The 17,946-nt window shown below is 38.5% G+C and overlaps 1 protein-coding gene across 5 annotated transcripts in view; it reads right to left on the bottom strand.

The window, feature by feature from the left end:
* Positions 1-3,733: 3,733 nt before the first annotated feature.
* The window catches only part of LIN28B (lin-28 RNA binding posttranscriptional regulator B), a 135,308-nt gene continuing 121,095 nt past the window's right edge, over positions 3,734-17,946 (bottom strand). For all 5 annotated transcript variants that reach the window (XM_089777201.1, XM_006118448.5, XM_006118447.5 and 2 more), the window contains exon 4: positions 3,734-9,261. In XM_089777201.1, the coding sequence (XP_089633327.1) occupies positions 8,892-9,261 (370 nt within the window). In that variant the 3' untranslated portion in view covers positions 3,734-8,891. The remainder of the gene's footprint in view (positions 9,262-17,946) is intronic.

Raw genomic sequence — 17,946 nt, 5'->3', positions numbered from 1 at the left:
TGGAAGCAGCTTGGGGTACAGTGAATGGGGGAAGGAAAGGCACATGGATTTCACACAAATAAGTTTTACCAAACAGCAGAATAAAGAAAAATAACTTGTTCGTGACTAAATCTACATTTTCCCTTTACTCACAATCCATACTGATCCATACTTCAAGGCCCAGTCCAGTCCCATGCCAATATGACTTGTAGGCTTGGTAAGTCTGTGTGATTATTTCATCGTGTTTCTCCAGCTACTAACTGGTAATTCTCACAAAGGAAGAGCAGAATCTTCAGGGGGTAACCGAGTTAGTCTGTACAGGATAAACTAAAAAAACAACAAAAGATCTGGTAGCACTTTATAGACTAACAAAACATGTAGGTGGTATCATGAGCTTTCGTGGGCACAGCCCACTTCTTCAGTTGACCAGAGTTATCTATATACAATTCACATTTCAATCCTATATCCCATTGGTTCTTCTGAGTCCCTGCCAACCCCCTTAGCTACCTAAGTTTAACCTTTTAGTAACCAAGTGTTGTCCAGCACTCCTCCTCTCCATCACAGGGGGTCATTCCAAGAATTTGGTAAGTGGTCAGGGGCTGTACTCTTCTTCCATGATGATATTAATGGAGGAAGTACGGCATTTGGAATGGAGGTTTGGTGCAGAAGAGAGCTGAGGATAGGGGGTTGGGGTGCAGGAGGGATTGCAGGATCTGGGAGGAGGTTGTGACCTGGGGATTATTGTGCACGGTCTGGGAGTGAGGATAGGTGCAGATGCAGAGGTCCAGAGGGTTGTGGGGATGAAGGAAGGATGCTAGGTGCAGGTGAGGAAGTGCAGACCTTAGGCAGCTCCCAGCAAGCAGCCCAGCAGGAACCTTGGGCAGGCTCCTTGCCTGCTGCATCTCCCCCCCCCCCCCTTCTCAAAGTGGCCAGTTGCAGAGCGGGGGCCATATGTGTCTCTTTGCACCACATGCCCCTTGGGCCAGGGGCTCCATGTGTTATTCCTGCCTCCAGCCCAATCTTGCAGCTGCCATTGCCCGATTTCTGGCCAATGGAAACTGCAAGATTGTGGTGAGGGTAGCACATGGAACCCTTCCTGCCATGGTACAGCATGCAGAGATGCACAGAGCCCCCACAGCCAGCTGTTTTGAGTGGCATTTGGGGGGTGCAGCAGGCACAGAACCTGCCCGAGGCTCCTGCTGGGCTGTGGAAAGGTGATGGGCTAGATTAGGTAGCTTGGTGGGCCAGATCCAACCCAAGGACTGTATTTTGCCAGCCCCTGGTTTATAGGATGAATGAAAGGTAGAAGAGCAGTTGAAGAGAATTTCACGTAATAGGTGTGAAATGAGTTGGTTTTGCGGATCTCTTTATTATTACTTTGGGAGGAGGTTACACAAACTTAACCATAAAAACAGGGAGCAGTATTTTTTACAGCATTGTTGACATTCACATTATTCGGTGGTTTTGGAGTTGTGATTCGAAGAGGTGTTTAAGTTTTATTTTTAAATTAAAGTTTCTAACCTTCAAAGTTACAGAGAAAAGCCTGAAAATGTGAAGCTTAAAAGGCATACAACTCAAAGTCAACTGAGAAGAATGTAAAACTTATAACAACTTTAAAATCCCTTGAAGTTTTTTTTAAGGTCTGACTCACAATATTTGAACCTTTGAGGATAGGCAATACAACTGATCATTTAAATTGGCTCAATCTGTTATCTACGTACCAGGTTGGGATCTCTCTCTCCCACCCGCCCAAATAGCTAGTTCTACCCTTCCACAATAGTGCACATGTGAATGGGGCATCCTCAGTATCTCAATGGCAAGACTGGTGGTTTGTCCACAGAAGGAGAGTAGGTCTCTTATCTAGCTTCAGCTCAAGTTGCCAAATCACAGCCAAGCTCTGCTGTTGCTGCTGCTTAATGCCTTCAGTGATTCTAGCAAAACTCTGCCTTTCAGAAGCATTCCTCAGAAACAACATTCTAGCTGCTGAGTATCAGAGGGGTAGCCGTGTTAGTCTGCAAAAGCGACAAGGAGTCCTGTGGCACCTTATAGACTAACTGAAGTGTAGGAGCATAAGCTTTCGTGGGCAAAGACCCACTTCGTCAGATGCATGTAGCTGCTGAGTAATGCTTCTGAAAGGTAGTGTTTTAATTTCTCTGTGTGGAGTTTTGAGGGCATCACTTCTATGACTCATGTTATGTGGATCAGTAATAATTAAAATGTTAGTCAACATTTCTTCTATTGATTAATGAATATCAGGAGTTTTGCTAGTCTTATTGGTTCTGAATCAATAGCATCATTTTTAATTTTCATCGAGTTGTAGGAAACCTCAAGATTGCTCCTATTCTGAAAAAGTTGCTTTAGTTTCAACGGACTTCCATTCCAATAATCATTAAGAGCTGCTGTAGTGCTTGGACTAAAGATCATTAATATGTACTCAGTAATGCTACTCTTGTTGAAATTACAGAACACATAATATGTGGTGTTATCTTAAATTTATTTGAATAAAATATACAGATATTGATAGAGGCCCTCTTAAATTGAGCATTACTAGCAACAGCAGAAACACTATATAGTCCCAAACTGAAACCAGTTGTATCTTTGTAATTTTACAACTATTATAGTTAAGAGGTCAAGGAGACTTGGCATGTTTGCCTTTAAATCTCAGACAACATTTTCTGCAAGAAACCAGAAACTAGATTAAAATTACTCTTGATAGTTGAAAATGAACATAGTGTGTCAATAAAAAGTTATTTGAAAAAAGTAATCCATGATGAAAACCAGGAATGAATTACTGTTGTGTAATCATACAAACGTATAAAATCATTCTTCTTTCTAAATTATGTACTGAAAATTAAAACCATTATGTAAGTGCCTAAATATAAGGGGCTGCATTTGGAATTTAACATAATCAAATTCAGTAGCACCAGGATTTCACAAATTTGCATAACATTATGCTAAATTTAGATTTGGCATGTGAAGTTTTCAATTAGTGCTGGATGATATACAAATGATACTATTTAATTAAAAATTGTACATTTCAAATTTTCAGTTCCTGTGAAAAGGATGAGGTGATGAAGATGGCATGGGAATTAAATATCAAAAGATACTTAGCCGGTTTGTTTGAGTATCTGAATGACTGGGATTTATAACCATTCTTAATGGCTATAGGCTGCATATGGTAAACCAATGATAATTTTTGAGAGCAGGACATATATTTTGGGGTAACTTATGCAGCCTTGCTGATATGGCAGAGAGGTACAATTATCCATTTACAAGATTTAGTTCTGAATAAGCATAAATTTACACAACTAAAATGATCTTTTCTGATGATGATATACTGAAAAGTATTATCTGTGCTTATGTATGAATAGTTTGTGTAGGGGCATCATTATTTACCCGTCAACCATTCCACTCAAAGAAAATCTCCAAAGCCCACTGTAAATGTCAACGTTATATGTTTTATTTTTTTATCACGTAATTCATTTAAACCTCACAATATCCATGATTGATAGAAATAAAAAGACATTAGGCAATGAAATGAGAATATAAAATACATGATATGTAGAAAGGCAATCAGTGCTTTTAGTCCATTCAGAAGATAGTAAACAGGTGAAATGACTTTCAAAACTTCAACTCACTGTCTTTAAAAACAATACAATTCAAGTGATTTTTATTTCACCTTGTAAACAACATACAAGTCAAAACGGACAATGAGGTAATCTATACTACAAAGGATAATTTAAAACCACTAGATAAGACACAGTATTAAAGACATTTAGAAATCAGTGTTCACTTTGGTCTCTAGTATGCTTATTGTTATTATTACCATGAGCAACACATACTAGTTAAACACAGTCTGGTGAGGTTTGTCAACCAGTTGTTGCTTAAATAATAATTCAAGAGGTAGTCAAGACCATCATCCTTTCAAAAGCTAGTTACTCTGACATTTGGTTTACTGACAGTGGCAGTAAATAGTTTGGTACTTTCCAATATTCTCATAAAAATTCTACCAGAGTCATTGAATTGCAGCCCTGTTTAAGTATAAAAGTATAGATCAACCTCACCAGTCTACAATTATGACAGAGGCAACACAACCAACATATCTTAAAGAGGCTGTTGATAGTAACCAAAATACGGTCTGGTGCATTTAACAAGGCTTTGCTTGTATCTAAAACAAATAATCAAATCTCATTAAGATAATTAGAAAATTAAAATTAGTGCATCTGCACAGGTACATATCTTTCCCAATTACTTTTAAATCCAGCACAGGGGAATACACATATATATTTTTATGATACACGTTTTCTTACAGATAAATTAATTTAAATTAATTTTAAGACTTAATGAGATTTCTCATGCTTTTATAATTCTTCTTACAAAGAATGTTACAAGATCTATAAACACTTTTATGGGGCTCTATTCACAAAACTAAGTATATAACAAAGAAGTAACTCTGAAATAGCACTGGTGCAAAATAAAATTGAGCCATAAAAGGGAGAGGAGCTAGGATCAAAACATACTACTTTTGGCAGTCCCCAAAAGCTGATTAAAAGCAGAAATGTTTTAGAGGCTAAAGATGCCAAATTCATCAACTACAACCAAAAACACTTTTCTCCCAAAATAGGCTTTTTTTTAAATTAAAATAAATGGTTTCATCTTTTCAGTAAGCATGAGTGAACCTTGTTTTAAGTTTTTATGGGAAGGGGAGAAATCATCCCACAATGTAGTCTGAGAGGAGATCGAATCCAGTATCTTTTTGGGGGAACTGGGAAGGGATAGATGCATAAGGAAAGAAATTCCCCATGCTTTAAATTTCATCTCCAGTAGTGTGGGAAAGTGAGAAGTATATCTCTTTCAGAAACTATTTTAATGCAACTGTGTAGACTGGTTCTAATGTGAGGTGTTAGTGCACATTTAGTCAGGAATATGGGAATCAAGCTTCTCTTATAGTTGGTTCCAAAATGGAGAATACTCTTCATTTCATCATCAAAAGTGACAAAACTATGGGAGGACCCCAAAACATGGATCATCCCCATAAATGTATAGAATTCTTAAGGACCTGCCAAGATCCTTCTCTTAGGCCAGGTCTACACTAAGGGAGAAAGTCGACTTAAGATACACAACTCCAGCTACGTGAATAGCTTAGTTTCCGTGACATCCCCACTGTGGGAGATTGACAGGAGAAACTATCCCGTTGACTTCCCTTACTCCTCGTGTCCCAGTGGAGTATCAGAGATGATGGCAAGCACTATCAGGAATTGATTTAGCAGATCCTTACTATACATGCTAAAACTAAGCCCGAGAGATTGATCTCCGCAGCATCAATCTCCCAGTAAGTGGAGACAAGCCAAGAGTCTTTTCAGGTAGCTTATTTAATCTGAGAAATTGGGGATGAAACCTAGACTTTCTATTGCAATCCAGTGCTAATCAATCAGTTACTTATCACAGCTCTGTAGTTCTGTAGTTAGCTTTAGTTTCTGTGTTTTGTTTTTGTTTTTTGTGAACAGTGCCCACAATCTTTTTGATGAAAAAAAAAAGCTGTAAAGAAATGTTTGGAAACTTTACACAATTTCAAATGGATGCTTCATTTTAAACAAGTGTTTGCCCTAAAGTATGCAGTGGTGAATTACCAATTTACATATATAGTACAGATAAAAAAGTATGTACCATAGATCAACAGCCGCCTTTAAGGCCAGAGCAGCACAAATGTGTGTTTATGCAGTAAGTATGAGGTAGCCTTTTGCTGTAAACAGAATAATAATTTTATTGTTATCTATGTAAACGAAGTGGGCATGATACTTTTTTTTCAGAAGGCCTGAGCACGTATAACTGCCACTGGAATTCAATGGGAGCTGCAACTGCTTAGCATATCTGAAAATCAGACCCTATGAATGTAAAATCACAAATATTCACATAAGCAACCAGTATAGGAATACTGCTTTATCACTTATTTTCACAGGAAATCATAATACAAAAAAGTTGATATCTGATGATAAGAAACGTAGGTATGTCAACTCAGAGGTAGTTATTATTATCAGTATATAATACTTATATTGAGATATAAAGGTCAAAGTCTATTTGGTTTTTTTCTGAGTAAGCAGGCCTGTAGGCTATTCTGTAAAGAAAGAAAAACATTATATGGTATATTCCCTGAGCTAAGTTCTTTGTCCTGAGTAGTTATGTAATAGTGATAACATTCTAATATACAAAAATAAAACCTACGCTTTCAATAATAAGATAGGTTTGGTATGTGCTCTTAGCAGTTCAGTCTGGTTTTGGTGCACAAAACTATTTCAAACAGCACCAGTAAGGTCTATATATCAGAATTACTTACTTCCTAATGATCTCAGCTCTGAACTTTTTATATGTAAACAGGGAATGACCAATGTTCAAATCCACAATTGCCTATTTCTATAAGGAACTTTGGTTTAGATTTTCAAAGTGACCTAAGTTTTGCATCTTTGCTATTTCACCTGGTTATTACACCTGCTAGAAGGTTAAGCAATGCCACTTTGATTTGTCTACATAATTTAAATAAGTTTACAATCCTCACATAAGGCAAGGAAGTACTTCTCTATAGATACATCACATTCAATATCGTCAAAGGTAAGCTTTGCATCACGGCATACTGAGAACATCAGTACAAACCATTGAGATTCTCACAAACACTGTCATGGAATTCAGTCAAAGTTCATCTACAGGACTCACACCCTTTACTGAGGCAGCTGATCCTTATCTATTTACTGTAGCAGCAGCAGCTACAATAGAAGTTTCATATGACAAGACAATTTGAGGAGGGAGGCCTTGCCAACTAATGGGCTGATGCACTGCTGGTGTAAGGCCACTGCAGCTAATGGCATGGCATTACAACAGATATGAATTTGGCCCAGTATTGCCTTTTCCTACATTATGTTTCTTTTTTGATTATCTGAGCTTAAACCTACCTTCCCATCTCAGTTTTTGTAACAGCCTATTGTTTATTGCCAATGCTAAGGATTATACAGGTTTCCCCAAAGAAATTACACGTGCAGTGGGATGGCTAGAAGGATATTTTCTTAGGCATGGTTTATTAATCTGCCAATTACAAATGGACCATGTTAGGATGGCCAAAGTGCAGCCCATGGGTTGGTTAAAGTGCAGCCCAGCAAGTTATATGATGGGGCTTGCAGACATGTTCATCTTTAGTACAGAGGAGTGGTCATGGCATGTATTGAGCCAAGGCTCGTCTGCAGTCTTCTCCATTTCATGGACAGCAGATGGAGTCTTAGGGCTTCTGGCAAATGTGCCAATGTTCGCATGTCCCTGCTCTAAGGACACTCTGCATCAGATCTGTATGTTGTTCACTCAGGGTATGTCTACACTGCAACACTATTTCAAAATAACTAGCGCTATTCCAAAATAACTTAGTCCATGTCTACACAGCAGGCAGTTATTTCAAAATAGTGTCAAAATATTGTCAAGCTGGAGGATTTCTTACTCCAACTCCTGTAAACCTCATTGTACAAGGAATAAGGGAAGTCGGAGGAAGCGTGCTCTATTGCGAAATAAGTGCTGTGTAGACGCTCCCTATTTCGAAATAAGCTATTTCAAAATAAGATATGTAATTGACATGGTTCAATTTGCATAGCTTATTTCGAGGTAAGCCTTGCAGTGTAGACACACCCTCAGAACTGTACCTGTACTACATGCCTAGCAGGGGAGTTTGATCAATTGTAAGTGCCCATTCATTTTTATTCTCCATAAGGGCTGTACCCCAATATTTCATTAACTTTGTATTTATTTTCCTTTAACTTAAAAAAACCCTAGGGAGTTCTCACCAGGACTTTCAGTAGTAAACAAGGGGGTAATCCCCTTGATCTGTCCACTGACACAGGGGGACAAATTGGGACTAAGCGAAGCAGCTGCCTACGCCACCCCTCCCCCCCAAGATTTTCACAAGCGCAAAGGGGAAAACAAGGTGTGATAGCTTGGTACTACTCAAACAATAGTTCCTACCAACTTACACATTCTCCCATCATACAACAGTGATCTAACTTAAAATTCAACCATATTCATTTAACACAACATTTGCAATCTCAGCACAGAAACTACACATTCATTGTCTTTTCTGGAGCCTTAACTCCAAAACAAAGATTGTGGCAACTTAATCAAGGCATGCCCTTTACAGGTGTGGAGGAAAAAACTCCCAAACAAACAAAACATTACTACACATTGGGGATCAAGAACAAAATATCTACCCAGAATAAAGGGTTAGGGGAATGTCTTAATATTCTTAGTACCGTCCACAGAGGTGCTGGAACTGGAGATGTTGGGGTGCTGCAGCACATACTGACTAGAAGTGGTTTCCATTATATACAAGGTTTTCAGTTTGGTTCAATGGCTCTCAGCACCCTCACTACACCTATTGTTCCAGCACCTTGGTACCATATCATTGGCAGCTTTGGGAGGCAAAGTATCCTTTGGTCTGTAGAGAAGTAACAGTCGTGCTCTTAAATGGTTTTTAAAGCATGTTTCAAGGTTGCTTCCAGGAACGAGAATCTAAAAGCATTCTGAACTATGACTACTGCTTCACAATTGATGATGTATCCTGGGAAATGGAAACTGTTCTGCTGGTGTGTGTATGCCTACATATACAGAGATAGCAATTATAGATCTGTATACAGACAGACAGAAAGACATTACAGAGACACATGCACTCATGCACATCCACACACACAGGAGGTAAAACACAAGACACCCTGCTCAACTGTAATTTGCTTGGAGTGATTTGTCTATTAAAAAACATAAATTCACAGTTCTCAACAGTAGTTAAAATTTCAGGTCAGCTACTGATAGTGAAATTATTTCCCCTGTACTTGCATGAGGTAGACATTCCAAGAGGGTAAAGAAAATTGAAAGGTTATGACAAAGTTTTAAGTTTTTTTCCTTTTTTGAACAGAAGGCCCCTTTTTGCTTTGTTCTTCAGGTGATGCAGATAACTTACTGGAGGAGGCTTCTTGCGGAGACCTGCCTGAACGTTCTAAGATTTCTGACCTTCCCTCCTGAGAATAGGATGGAGATGAATGGCCATAAGCCCCTCCCCCTTCTCTCAGGAAAGCGGAAGTGGAAGGCTGTGGTTCTGCTTCATATCTTCCCTGAGAACTAGTGGGCTGTTGTGTAACAGTTTTATGAGGGCAGTTAGCCACCATGTGCATGATGCTCTGACAGTAATGGCACTTCTTTGGCTGTGGAGGTAGACTACATTCTTTAGCATGATGATCAAGGCCACCACAATTGTAGCATCTACAAATGAAAAAGAGAGTTTGTTATAAAATACATCAATAGAAATGTTCTGAAAGAAAGAAAGAAAGAAAGAAAGAAAGAAAGAAAGAAAGAAAGAAAGAAAGAAAGAAAGAAAGAAAGAAAGAGATGTGTAACCATTTTTTAATTTAACATGGAAAAACACAACACATTTGTAAAACAGTGGGTTTCCTTCCACTCAATATTTTATAGCATTTATTTCCTGATTGCAAGGATTTAAAGTAAGATTTTTTTTCAGAAGTTTCTGAGTGATTTAGCTGCACAAGTTCCATTGAAAGTGGTTAGGACTTGTACTCCTCAATCATTTAGGGTATGTCTACACTACCCTCCTAGTTCGAACTAGTGGGGTAATGTATGCATACCGCACTTGCAAATGAAGCCCGGGATTTGAATTTCCCGGGCTTCATTTGCATAAGCGGGGAGCCGCCATTTTTAAATCCCCGCTTGTTCGAACCCCGTGTAGCGCGGCTACACGGGGCTCGAACTAGGTAGTTCGGACTAGGATTCCTATTCCGAACTACCGGTACACCTCGTTCCTCGGCCTACATTACCCTCCTAGTTCGAACTAGTTCCACGAGGTGTACCGGTAGTTCGGAAATTCATATCCCGGGCTTCATTTGCAAGTGCGGTATGCCTACATTACCCTCCTAGTTCGAACTAGTTCCACGAGGTGTACCGGCAGTTCGGAATAGGAAGCCTAGTCCGAACTACCTAGTTCAAGCCCCGTGTAGCCGCGCTACCCGGGGTTCGAACAAGCGGGGATTTAAAAATGGCGGCTCCCCGCTTATGCAAATGAAGCCCGGGAAATTCATATCCCGGGCTTCATTTGCAAGTGCGGTATGCCTACATTACCCCGCTAGTTCGAACTAGCGGGGTAGTGTAGACATACCCTCAGCTACTAAAAAAATCTCACCTTCATTTAGGCGAGATTCTACCACCTTCATTCATATATCCCTTCACGAGCACTTTAGTATCACTGTCACAGAATCTGGCCCTCAATTAGAGTCTGAGCCAAAGCTCACTGAAGACAGTGGGAGTCTATTTACTGACTGTAAGCCCCGGTGTACATTAGGGTGTTATTCTGAAATCTGTACTCCTTTCCTTGAGAAGTAATGCTAATTTCAAAATCATTACTTCGAAATAGTGTTAGTGTGGCTGCTCCACTGCTGCTATTTTGAAATAACTGCTCGCCAGAGTAATTCGACCTAATCAGGGCTGGCCCGAGCCCTTTTGGCGCACTGGGCCTGGGCATGCGGCACCGCCCCCAGGCGCACGGTGCATGCGCGCGCCCGCCCCCAGGGTGCATGGTGCATAAGCGGGCCGCCCATGGCCACTGGTGCGCAGCCTGGGGCCCACACCCAGGACGCATGGCACATGTGCTGCCCGGCCCGGCCCAGTCAGCGCTGCTAGCGCGCGCGCTGGGCCATGCAGAGCTCCGCAGCCATGGGGGGAAGGGCGCTGTGGGAGCCGGGTGCGTGGTGCCTGATGGCAGCTGTAAGGGACACCACACACCCCTTACAGCTGCCATCAGGCACCCCCCATCTGTTGGTGCCCTGGGCAGCTGCCTGGCTTGCCCATGCCTCAGTCCAGCCCTAGACCTAATTACTCCCCAGTGTTTCCTGGGGCTGTACGTCAAGGTAGAGCATCCACATTAATGCAGTCTGCATCGGACTAATTTCGAGACTTCGCCGTAGTGGGGAATCGCTGTTTCAATTTTGTAAAATCAGGAGTTATTAAGTTGAATTTAGTTTTTTCAAAATAATTTTCTAGTGTAGACATGACTTAATAGATCAAATCCTCAGGCCAGATTTTCAAATGTATTTAGAGTCCTAAGGATGCATTTAATTAGCTTTAAAAATCTGGCCTACATACATAAGCGTGAAGTTGTAAGGGTACTTTTGTGCAAGACCCAATAGTCCTCAATGCAGTGTGCAAAATATTAGAAAAATATTAAAGGAAAAATAATAATTTTCTATACCTTTCAGTGGCAACAAAAGTTAAAATAGTTTATTACTCTGTAAAAATAGATGTGTGGACTCTATCAAAAGTACCCGGGGTATTTCTCTATAATAATCTCAGAGAATGTGCTTGGACTGATAACATTAGAATGATCCACTAGAGGGCACCAAATAGTCAAATGTGCCCACAAAAAAGTCTGTAGCTCATGTAATATAGATTAAATATCTTCTTCACTTAAATATTTTAGCAATAAGCTGTTGGAGTGCTAGTGTGTTTAATTTAGGTTAATGACTAAAAGTGTTGTTGCAAAAATAAACCCAGGGTATGATAGCCTACAAGTTCATCTTTACTAATTAATCATGGTTGTTCCATATTAGCTAATAGGTAGAGAAGGCACAGCACTCGCCCTCTGTTAACAGTTGAATAATGGTGAAATTAAATAAATTCAATGTTCTTTGATAAACAGTCTCATAGTTTACCCAACCCTTCCAGAGGAGCAAACCTCCTGAAAAACTGTATAGCATCCAAATTAGTCAGCTCCAAAAGAGTGAAGAGGCCATTATGATGACAATGGGCTAGAATCATTTCCCCCCCAGGCAAGGGAAAGGAAATCTCTGCAAGGGTCCCTGTGAGGGGGAGTTCTTCCCGGCTTCACAGAAAAGTGGAGTTCAACCTCCCAGGACCATGATCTAGGAGTTTTTGTATGAGGCCAAGCTGGAGGTAGATCAGGAGCTGGGTTGCCAGCTGTTGGCATGATTTCAATGAACTCCCCTGGGCCAGGCAGCCACTGGACTTCCCTTAAAGGGATGTTCCCTCATTCCATGGAAGAGGTTCTGTAGGAACAGTCATAAATCCCTTGTTCTGTTACTCTTCTCAGTAATAACTGCAGGAAGGGGAATGACGTGTCCCCACCCCCAATTCATCTATCAGAGCCCGACACTGCTACAAGGGGATGAAGGGGAATGGTGTCAGGGACCCAGCTGCATAAGTGGAAAGGGCATGGTAAGAGGGGGATGGAGGCTAGGTGGATGCGTTTTACAATACTTATTGCTAAGTGGTTGCAACATAGTGTACTGAGGGGACATTAACAGTTTCTGTTTTAAAAAAGTAGTAGTGATACAAATGGGTTCATTGTTTTCTTCCCTGGAAATCCATAACTCAGCACAATTAAAGTGAAGTCTTCGAAAAACAAGCAAACTTCAGAATGTACAACCATTACACAACTTTATTCTTTAAAACAACCATGCCAGTGATTAAACATACAACCAGAATGTAAAATACTTTACTGGTAATCTTGTTAACTAAGGGCTCAGTCCGGCAGTCCTCAAGTAAATACCTAACTGAATGATCCTTATTCATAAGACAGGCTACATTTATGATTTCTTAAAACAGTATATATACATTCTTGTATTATATGTTAAAAAGAAAATAATTGCACAAGCTATTGTCATGCATAAAGTGCAGCTTTATGATGATAATTTCTTTGATATAATTAGACCATCCTGTTACATTCACCAAGAGTTTTATGCAGGTATTTGCTGTGTTTCTATAACCCGCATTATAAATCTTATATATGCATAAATTTAATTAATTTAAAAAACATCAAATCATATGACGTGATTGTCATGCTTAAATCCAAATTCTGTAAACAAGGGATGAACTTTTTCAGGGACTTCAATGGGCTTTGGATCTAATCTATAGTGAGATAATTTAAAATTCCAGATCACTAGAAAATGAAGTTTTAGCCTCAAACACTTATATGCATTTTTGTAACCATTGTGTTTAGCTACTCAGATGCCCAAATTTAAGCATATGGCTGTGTTTGCCTTAGCTTATGAAATAGATTTAACTTTTGGAAGAGAAATTGCCAAAAACAGTATATAGTTTATATCAGCCCTTGCAAAATTGCCATGAATATTTTGGCAAGGAAACATTGCTCTCTCTTGCAATTCTTGCTCACCCATTATGATCCAAAAATGTCCTTGCCCTGGCCAACCTGAATTTACAAAGGACAATTTATAACTCGGAGAAGTCAAATGACACATAGAATTCCATAATATTTTTACAATTCTTGTAGAGGATGTTGTAATGGCATCATTGTGTCCAGTTTTCAGAAGTGTAACAACAACAACAACAACAACAAAACCCTAAAATTAGTCTTTAAGTGGCTTCAGATGAGCTGCTAACATTTTAAAATATTCAGTATACATCTCTTCTTTGTGCAACGGGGCAGTAGGGTTGAAGAACTCTTTCTCAAATTGAGTCTGTTTGCATGTATTGTAAACTGACCCAGCAACCTTAATTATGCTAAGCAGTAGAAAGAAAGGAAGAAAGAAAGAAAGAAAGAAAGAAAGAAAGAAAGAAAGAAAGAAAGAAAGAAAGAAAGAAAGAAAGAAAGAAAGAAAGAAAGAAAGAAAGAAAGAAAGAAAGAAAGGAGGCACGGTTTTACAAACCACAGTCATCTAGCATTTATTTTCTCGATTTCAGCAAGATTAAATAAATGTTTAGATACTCTACAAGCACCCTATTCTCTAAGACCAGAATGCTAGCTATTTCCTAAGTTTGGTAAAAATGTTTACTATATTAAACATTATACATTGGTTTCTTTCCCTCAGTTACATAGTTTTTCAAAACAAATGTCCAAACCAAAGCCATTATGAAGATCTCTTACTGGTATATTGTCTGTCAGATAAGCTTTCTGTAAAACCACTAGATAAAACAATAAGTGTTGCAACTGAAATATAACCACAGTAATCTCTTCCACCCTCCTCAAAAAGTTTTAGAAAAATACTAAAGTATAAGGGATGTGTGTCATGATTTAAATTGATATTAAAGAATGGTATTTTCTCAATTTCCTCCTGATCTCTATATAGTATATTTATTCTGTGATTTCCCATCTATATGTTGATAAGGATTGTACTCCACTTTGGAAATGATACATCAGATTTTAATTCTGGAGAGAATTTTATTGCTGTAAATTTAACTTAAATTCACTTCCTTCCTTTGGGATAACATTCATCCAGAGCGCTCTCTCTCTCTTTCTCTCTCTCTCTCTCTCTCTCAAAAGAGTTCGAAAATAGGTTAAAGGGCCTCAGTAATAGAGTAGGCTGCAGCCATGGACAAATCAATTTAATCAGTCACTATGGTATGCACTGTGTTATCCAATTCAGTGAACCATTTCGCCTCACCAATTGACCAAGAACCTGCTGTCAGGGCCTCCACTTCCACTCAGGGGCCTCAATCAGCTTTTGCATATATATTTATCATTAAATCTGCTTTCAAAATAGTTTGATTCCCCCAGTTTACTTAAATTTGTGATAGTGGTTTTTGTTGCCCTTGCTTTAAGAGACACCGTTATAATTAAACTGTAATTTGGCTTTTTCAGGCATGCTTTTGTCACAGGAAAGTCAGCCTGCTGGCTGAAGTGTTGCATTAAATTACATATGTGCCTGTTCGTGTGCGCCTGGGCTTAAACAGTAGGGTGGGATTTATTCACTTCTTCTGACTATGTATTCATTCCTTGTCAATCACGCTTACTAGCAGGACAGATCACACCCCATTCTGAAATGCTTTCATTCTCATGAGACTGACACCAAAATGGAAATGGTCAGCCACCTCGGAGCACACAAATGATACCACATGGACATGAAAATGTGCTATTAACCCTTTTGTTCTAGCTGACCATTCAAAACACAAACTGTTTGTAATTGCTAATGTGTCAGCTATATAATCTTACATTACACCACAATGAAATGCAACCCAATACATTATGATATACATGCACAGGCTGGCCTATGTCTGGATTTATATATTCTCATGTACGATTTGAATACATAAATATATAAAACAATATACAGGTGAGCTCATATGAAGGAAAATTAAGCAAGTATGCATTTGAATGCGTACATATAATCCAAACCAATAACATTGGGATAAATGATTATCCAAAATAAAAATACCACTTAAACATGATTTATTTCAGCATCTTAAAATGAAAGTCACAATAAAATAAACTACACTACTTTACATCTTGTGATGTGTAGGACAATGCAATGTCTAATGTTCAGCTAACATCAATATGAGTAACTCCTGATTCTATTTCTTGGAAAAGATTTGCTATAAAAGAAGCATCCCTTCATAGTCTTAATAGGCTCCCATAATTTATTAGGTGACTGCATACTCAAAACCTAACACAACATGAAGTGCAGATAAAGAGATGACAATTATCCTACAGTTAGCTGAGTACGGGAGGTAGATTAGGATTGCTTCTAAAACACAAGGAATGAAAAATGTCATGCAATGAAAGCCTCAGGAAATCTGTCTAGCACCATATGATAACATCCTCAACATACTTTAAAATCAACCTCAAGAAAACAAGTCTATTGAAATCTACAACCAAGAAAGGAAATATAAAAGACCACCACACTAGGAAGTTTAGAAATATTTTATCTTCTAAACACTAGTTCACCCCAAATTCATAATTAAGCTGAGAGTTTTACAAAGTAGAAGGGAAACATTAAGTGAATAGGAATGAAAAAGGATGTAAATGTAAAAGATGCAATATTAATTGTAACCAGTCTGGTGACGGGAATTAATTTAAAAATCACACATGCCTTCGGAAGCATAAATGCAAAGTAAAACATACCTGTCATTTAGCTTTTCTTAATTTAAACTCATGTTTTCATGTTGATACTTATGAAGAATTTATAGTGACACGAGCACTATCTTGCAAACAGTTGGACATGTTACAGCTTGGCTGACCTAAGCAACAAGGAAGGCCAGGACAATTGTATGTGTCTTCATCCTGACCTATAATATGATTTGGACAATAATAATCCAATATATATGACAATTAATCGTGCAGCTCTGTGGTATTATCTGTTGTCAGAAAAAAACTTTACATTACTTACTGGTTTTACTTACATGATTTTTTTTACATCTAATTAAAGGGTAGAGGAGAAAGAGGAGTGTTTAACTCGTTTAAATGTTCCCTGGCTAATTCCCTCCACCCTTAAATACTAATCAGTAATAAAAACTGCATTTTTGGTGCACTGTAAACAGTGAATGGTTTCTAAGACAGTGCTGAGGTTGGTAGTTTAAATGCTTAGAAAGATGGTATGCTTTTTTATAGCATGTGCAAATGAGAGGTTTTACAACACATGACATTTAAGCCTAAATGTTTAACAGATTTAAGTTTATAAATAATTTTTTCTTTAGTCATTAGCTCCACAACTTACTTGAGGAAATAAGAATTCTTGCAAGCAGAACACAGGGCAGTTTTCTCTAATTATCCCTATTCTGATGCTAGAGGTGTTAAACTATCCATGAAATAACAAGAAGATTACCATTGAACATAATTGTTCCATATTCAAGGGCTTCAGTGATTTCAGTCTCAAGAACAAGGTGGTGGGATTTGGGGGCCGAGAAGGAGATAGGAACACCCAGAACTTCTCTTGCTGAGCCCTTGAACAATTACAGGCAGAACATATATGATCAGAGTAACAATAACAAAACAGTCTGCCCCATGTTACATTGTATCATTCACTTCAGTCAGTGCAATGCAGCAGCTGAAGTTATAAATGCTACTACAGCATTAAAGATGCTTCAGACTGTCAGCTAATATAGGAGCCCATTTTTCATGGGAATCAATAATATTTTTATGGATGATTTAAAGATTCCAATAACCCAAGACTGGATATTAAACCTTTCCCAGTAAGCATTCTAAAAGCAGAGAGCATCACATTTAATTTCCTGAAGCTAAACAGAAGCTTTTAATATGTTTGCATTATGTAAAGGTGAAACACTGCCACTGAAGGCTAACTTGTCAGAGAACTTTCATTTGTTAATTTTTTGTACAGAAATCAACAGTCAAAATGTCAACCTGATTGAGTGCTAGGAAGTCACTTTAACCTACTTTTATTTTAAACAGGACATCATCCTTGTATTGCTAAGAATATAAATAGTAGGCACATATCTGATGTCTTTCTTTCCAGATATTGTGAGCAGTAAGAGACAGAGAAGCTGAATATGAAGTCAAAATCACAGCAACTTGAAAACAGATAGCAACTGTCATGGAATGGGAGGGATATTTTTGTCAGCTGTTACAGACACAAAAGAAACAAGTTCTGTGTGAATAGTCAAGAACTTTACATTAAAGCAAAAAGAGGGGGGGAAGGGTGGGTAGGATTTCAGGTCAGCTCTAGATTCTATGGAGCCTGCTACCCATTTAATGTCTTCATCCCAATTCTTATAAATGAAGGTTTATTTGTTTTTTAAAGGTTTATTTGGATTATTTTCTTAATCATTTAAAAATTCCATAAATCCTAGAAATAACAAAGCAATGGTATGGCTCACTTGTGTTATAATGGCATAAGTACTGCTCATTTTATAGGAATTATATTCATATGGTTGTGCAGCATTTCACAGCGCTGATTCACAACTCATCAGGACATATTTTATATTGTGGTGTATTCTTTGCAATTCCAATGCACTGGTGTGTAAATTAATTTAGAAAGGAGGGCATCATGATCAGGCTTTCTTGAAGGAAAAAACAACAACATGAGACATGTAACAAAAATGAGACAGACCCAGAAGCATACTCCGCTCATTCTAAGCAATGAAAAAGACTGGCTGAGTTTTAAGATTTTTCCAGAAACTACTCTGTCTGACACACTGAATGTATTTAATGTCACATTACTTTATTACCCT

Source organism: Pelodiscus sinensis, chromosome 3 (genome assembly GCF_052426305.1).
Source record: "Pelodiscus sinensis isolate ZL-2025 chromosome 3, ASM5242630v1, whole genome shotgun sequence".
NCBI classification, from domain to species: domain Eukaryota; kingdom Metazoa; phylum Chordata; order Testudines; family Trionychidae; genus Pelodiscus; species Pelodiscus sinensis.
This window is presented reverse-complemented; position numbering and strand designations above follow the sequence as displayed.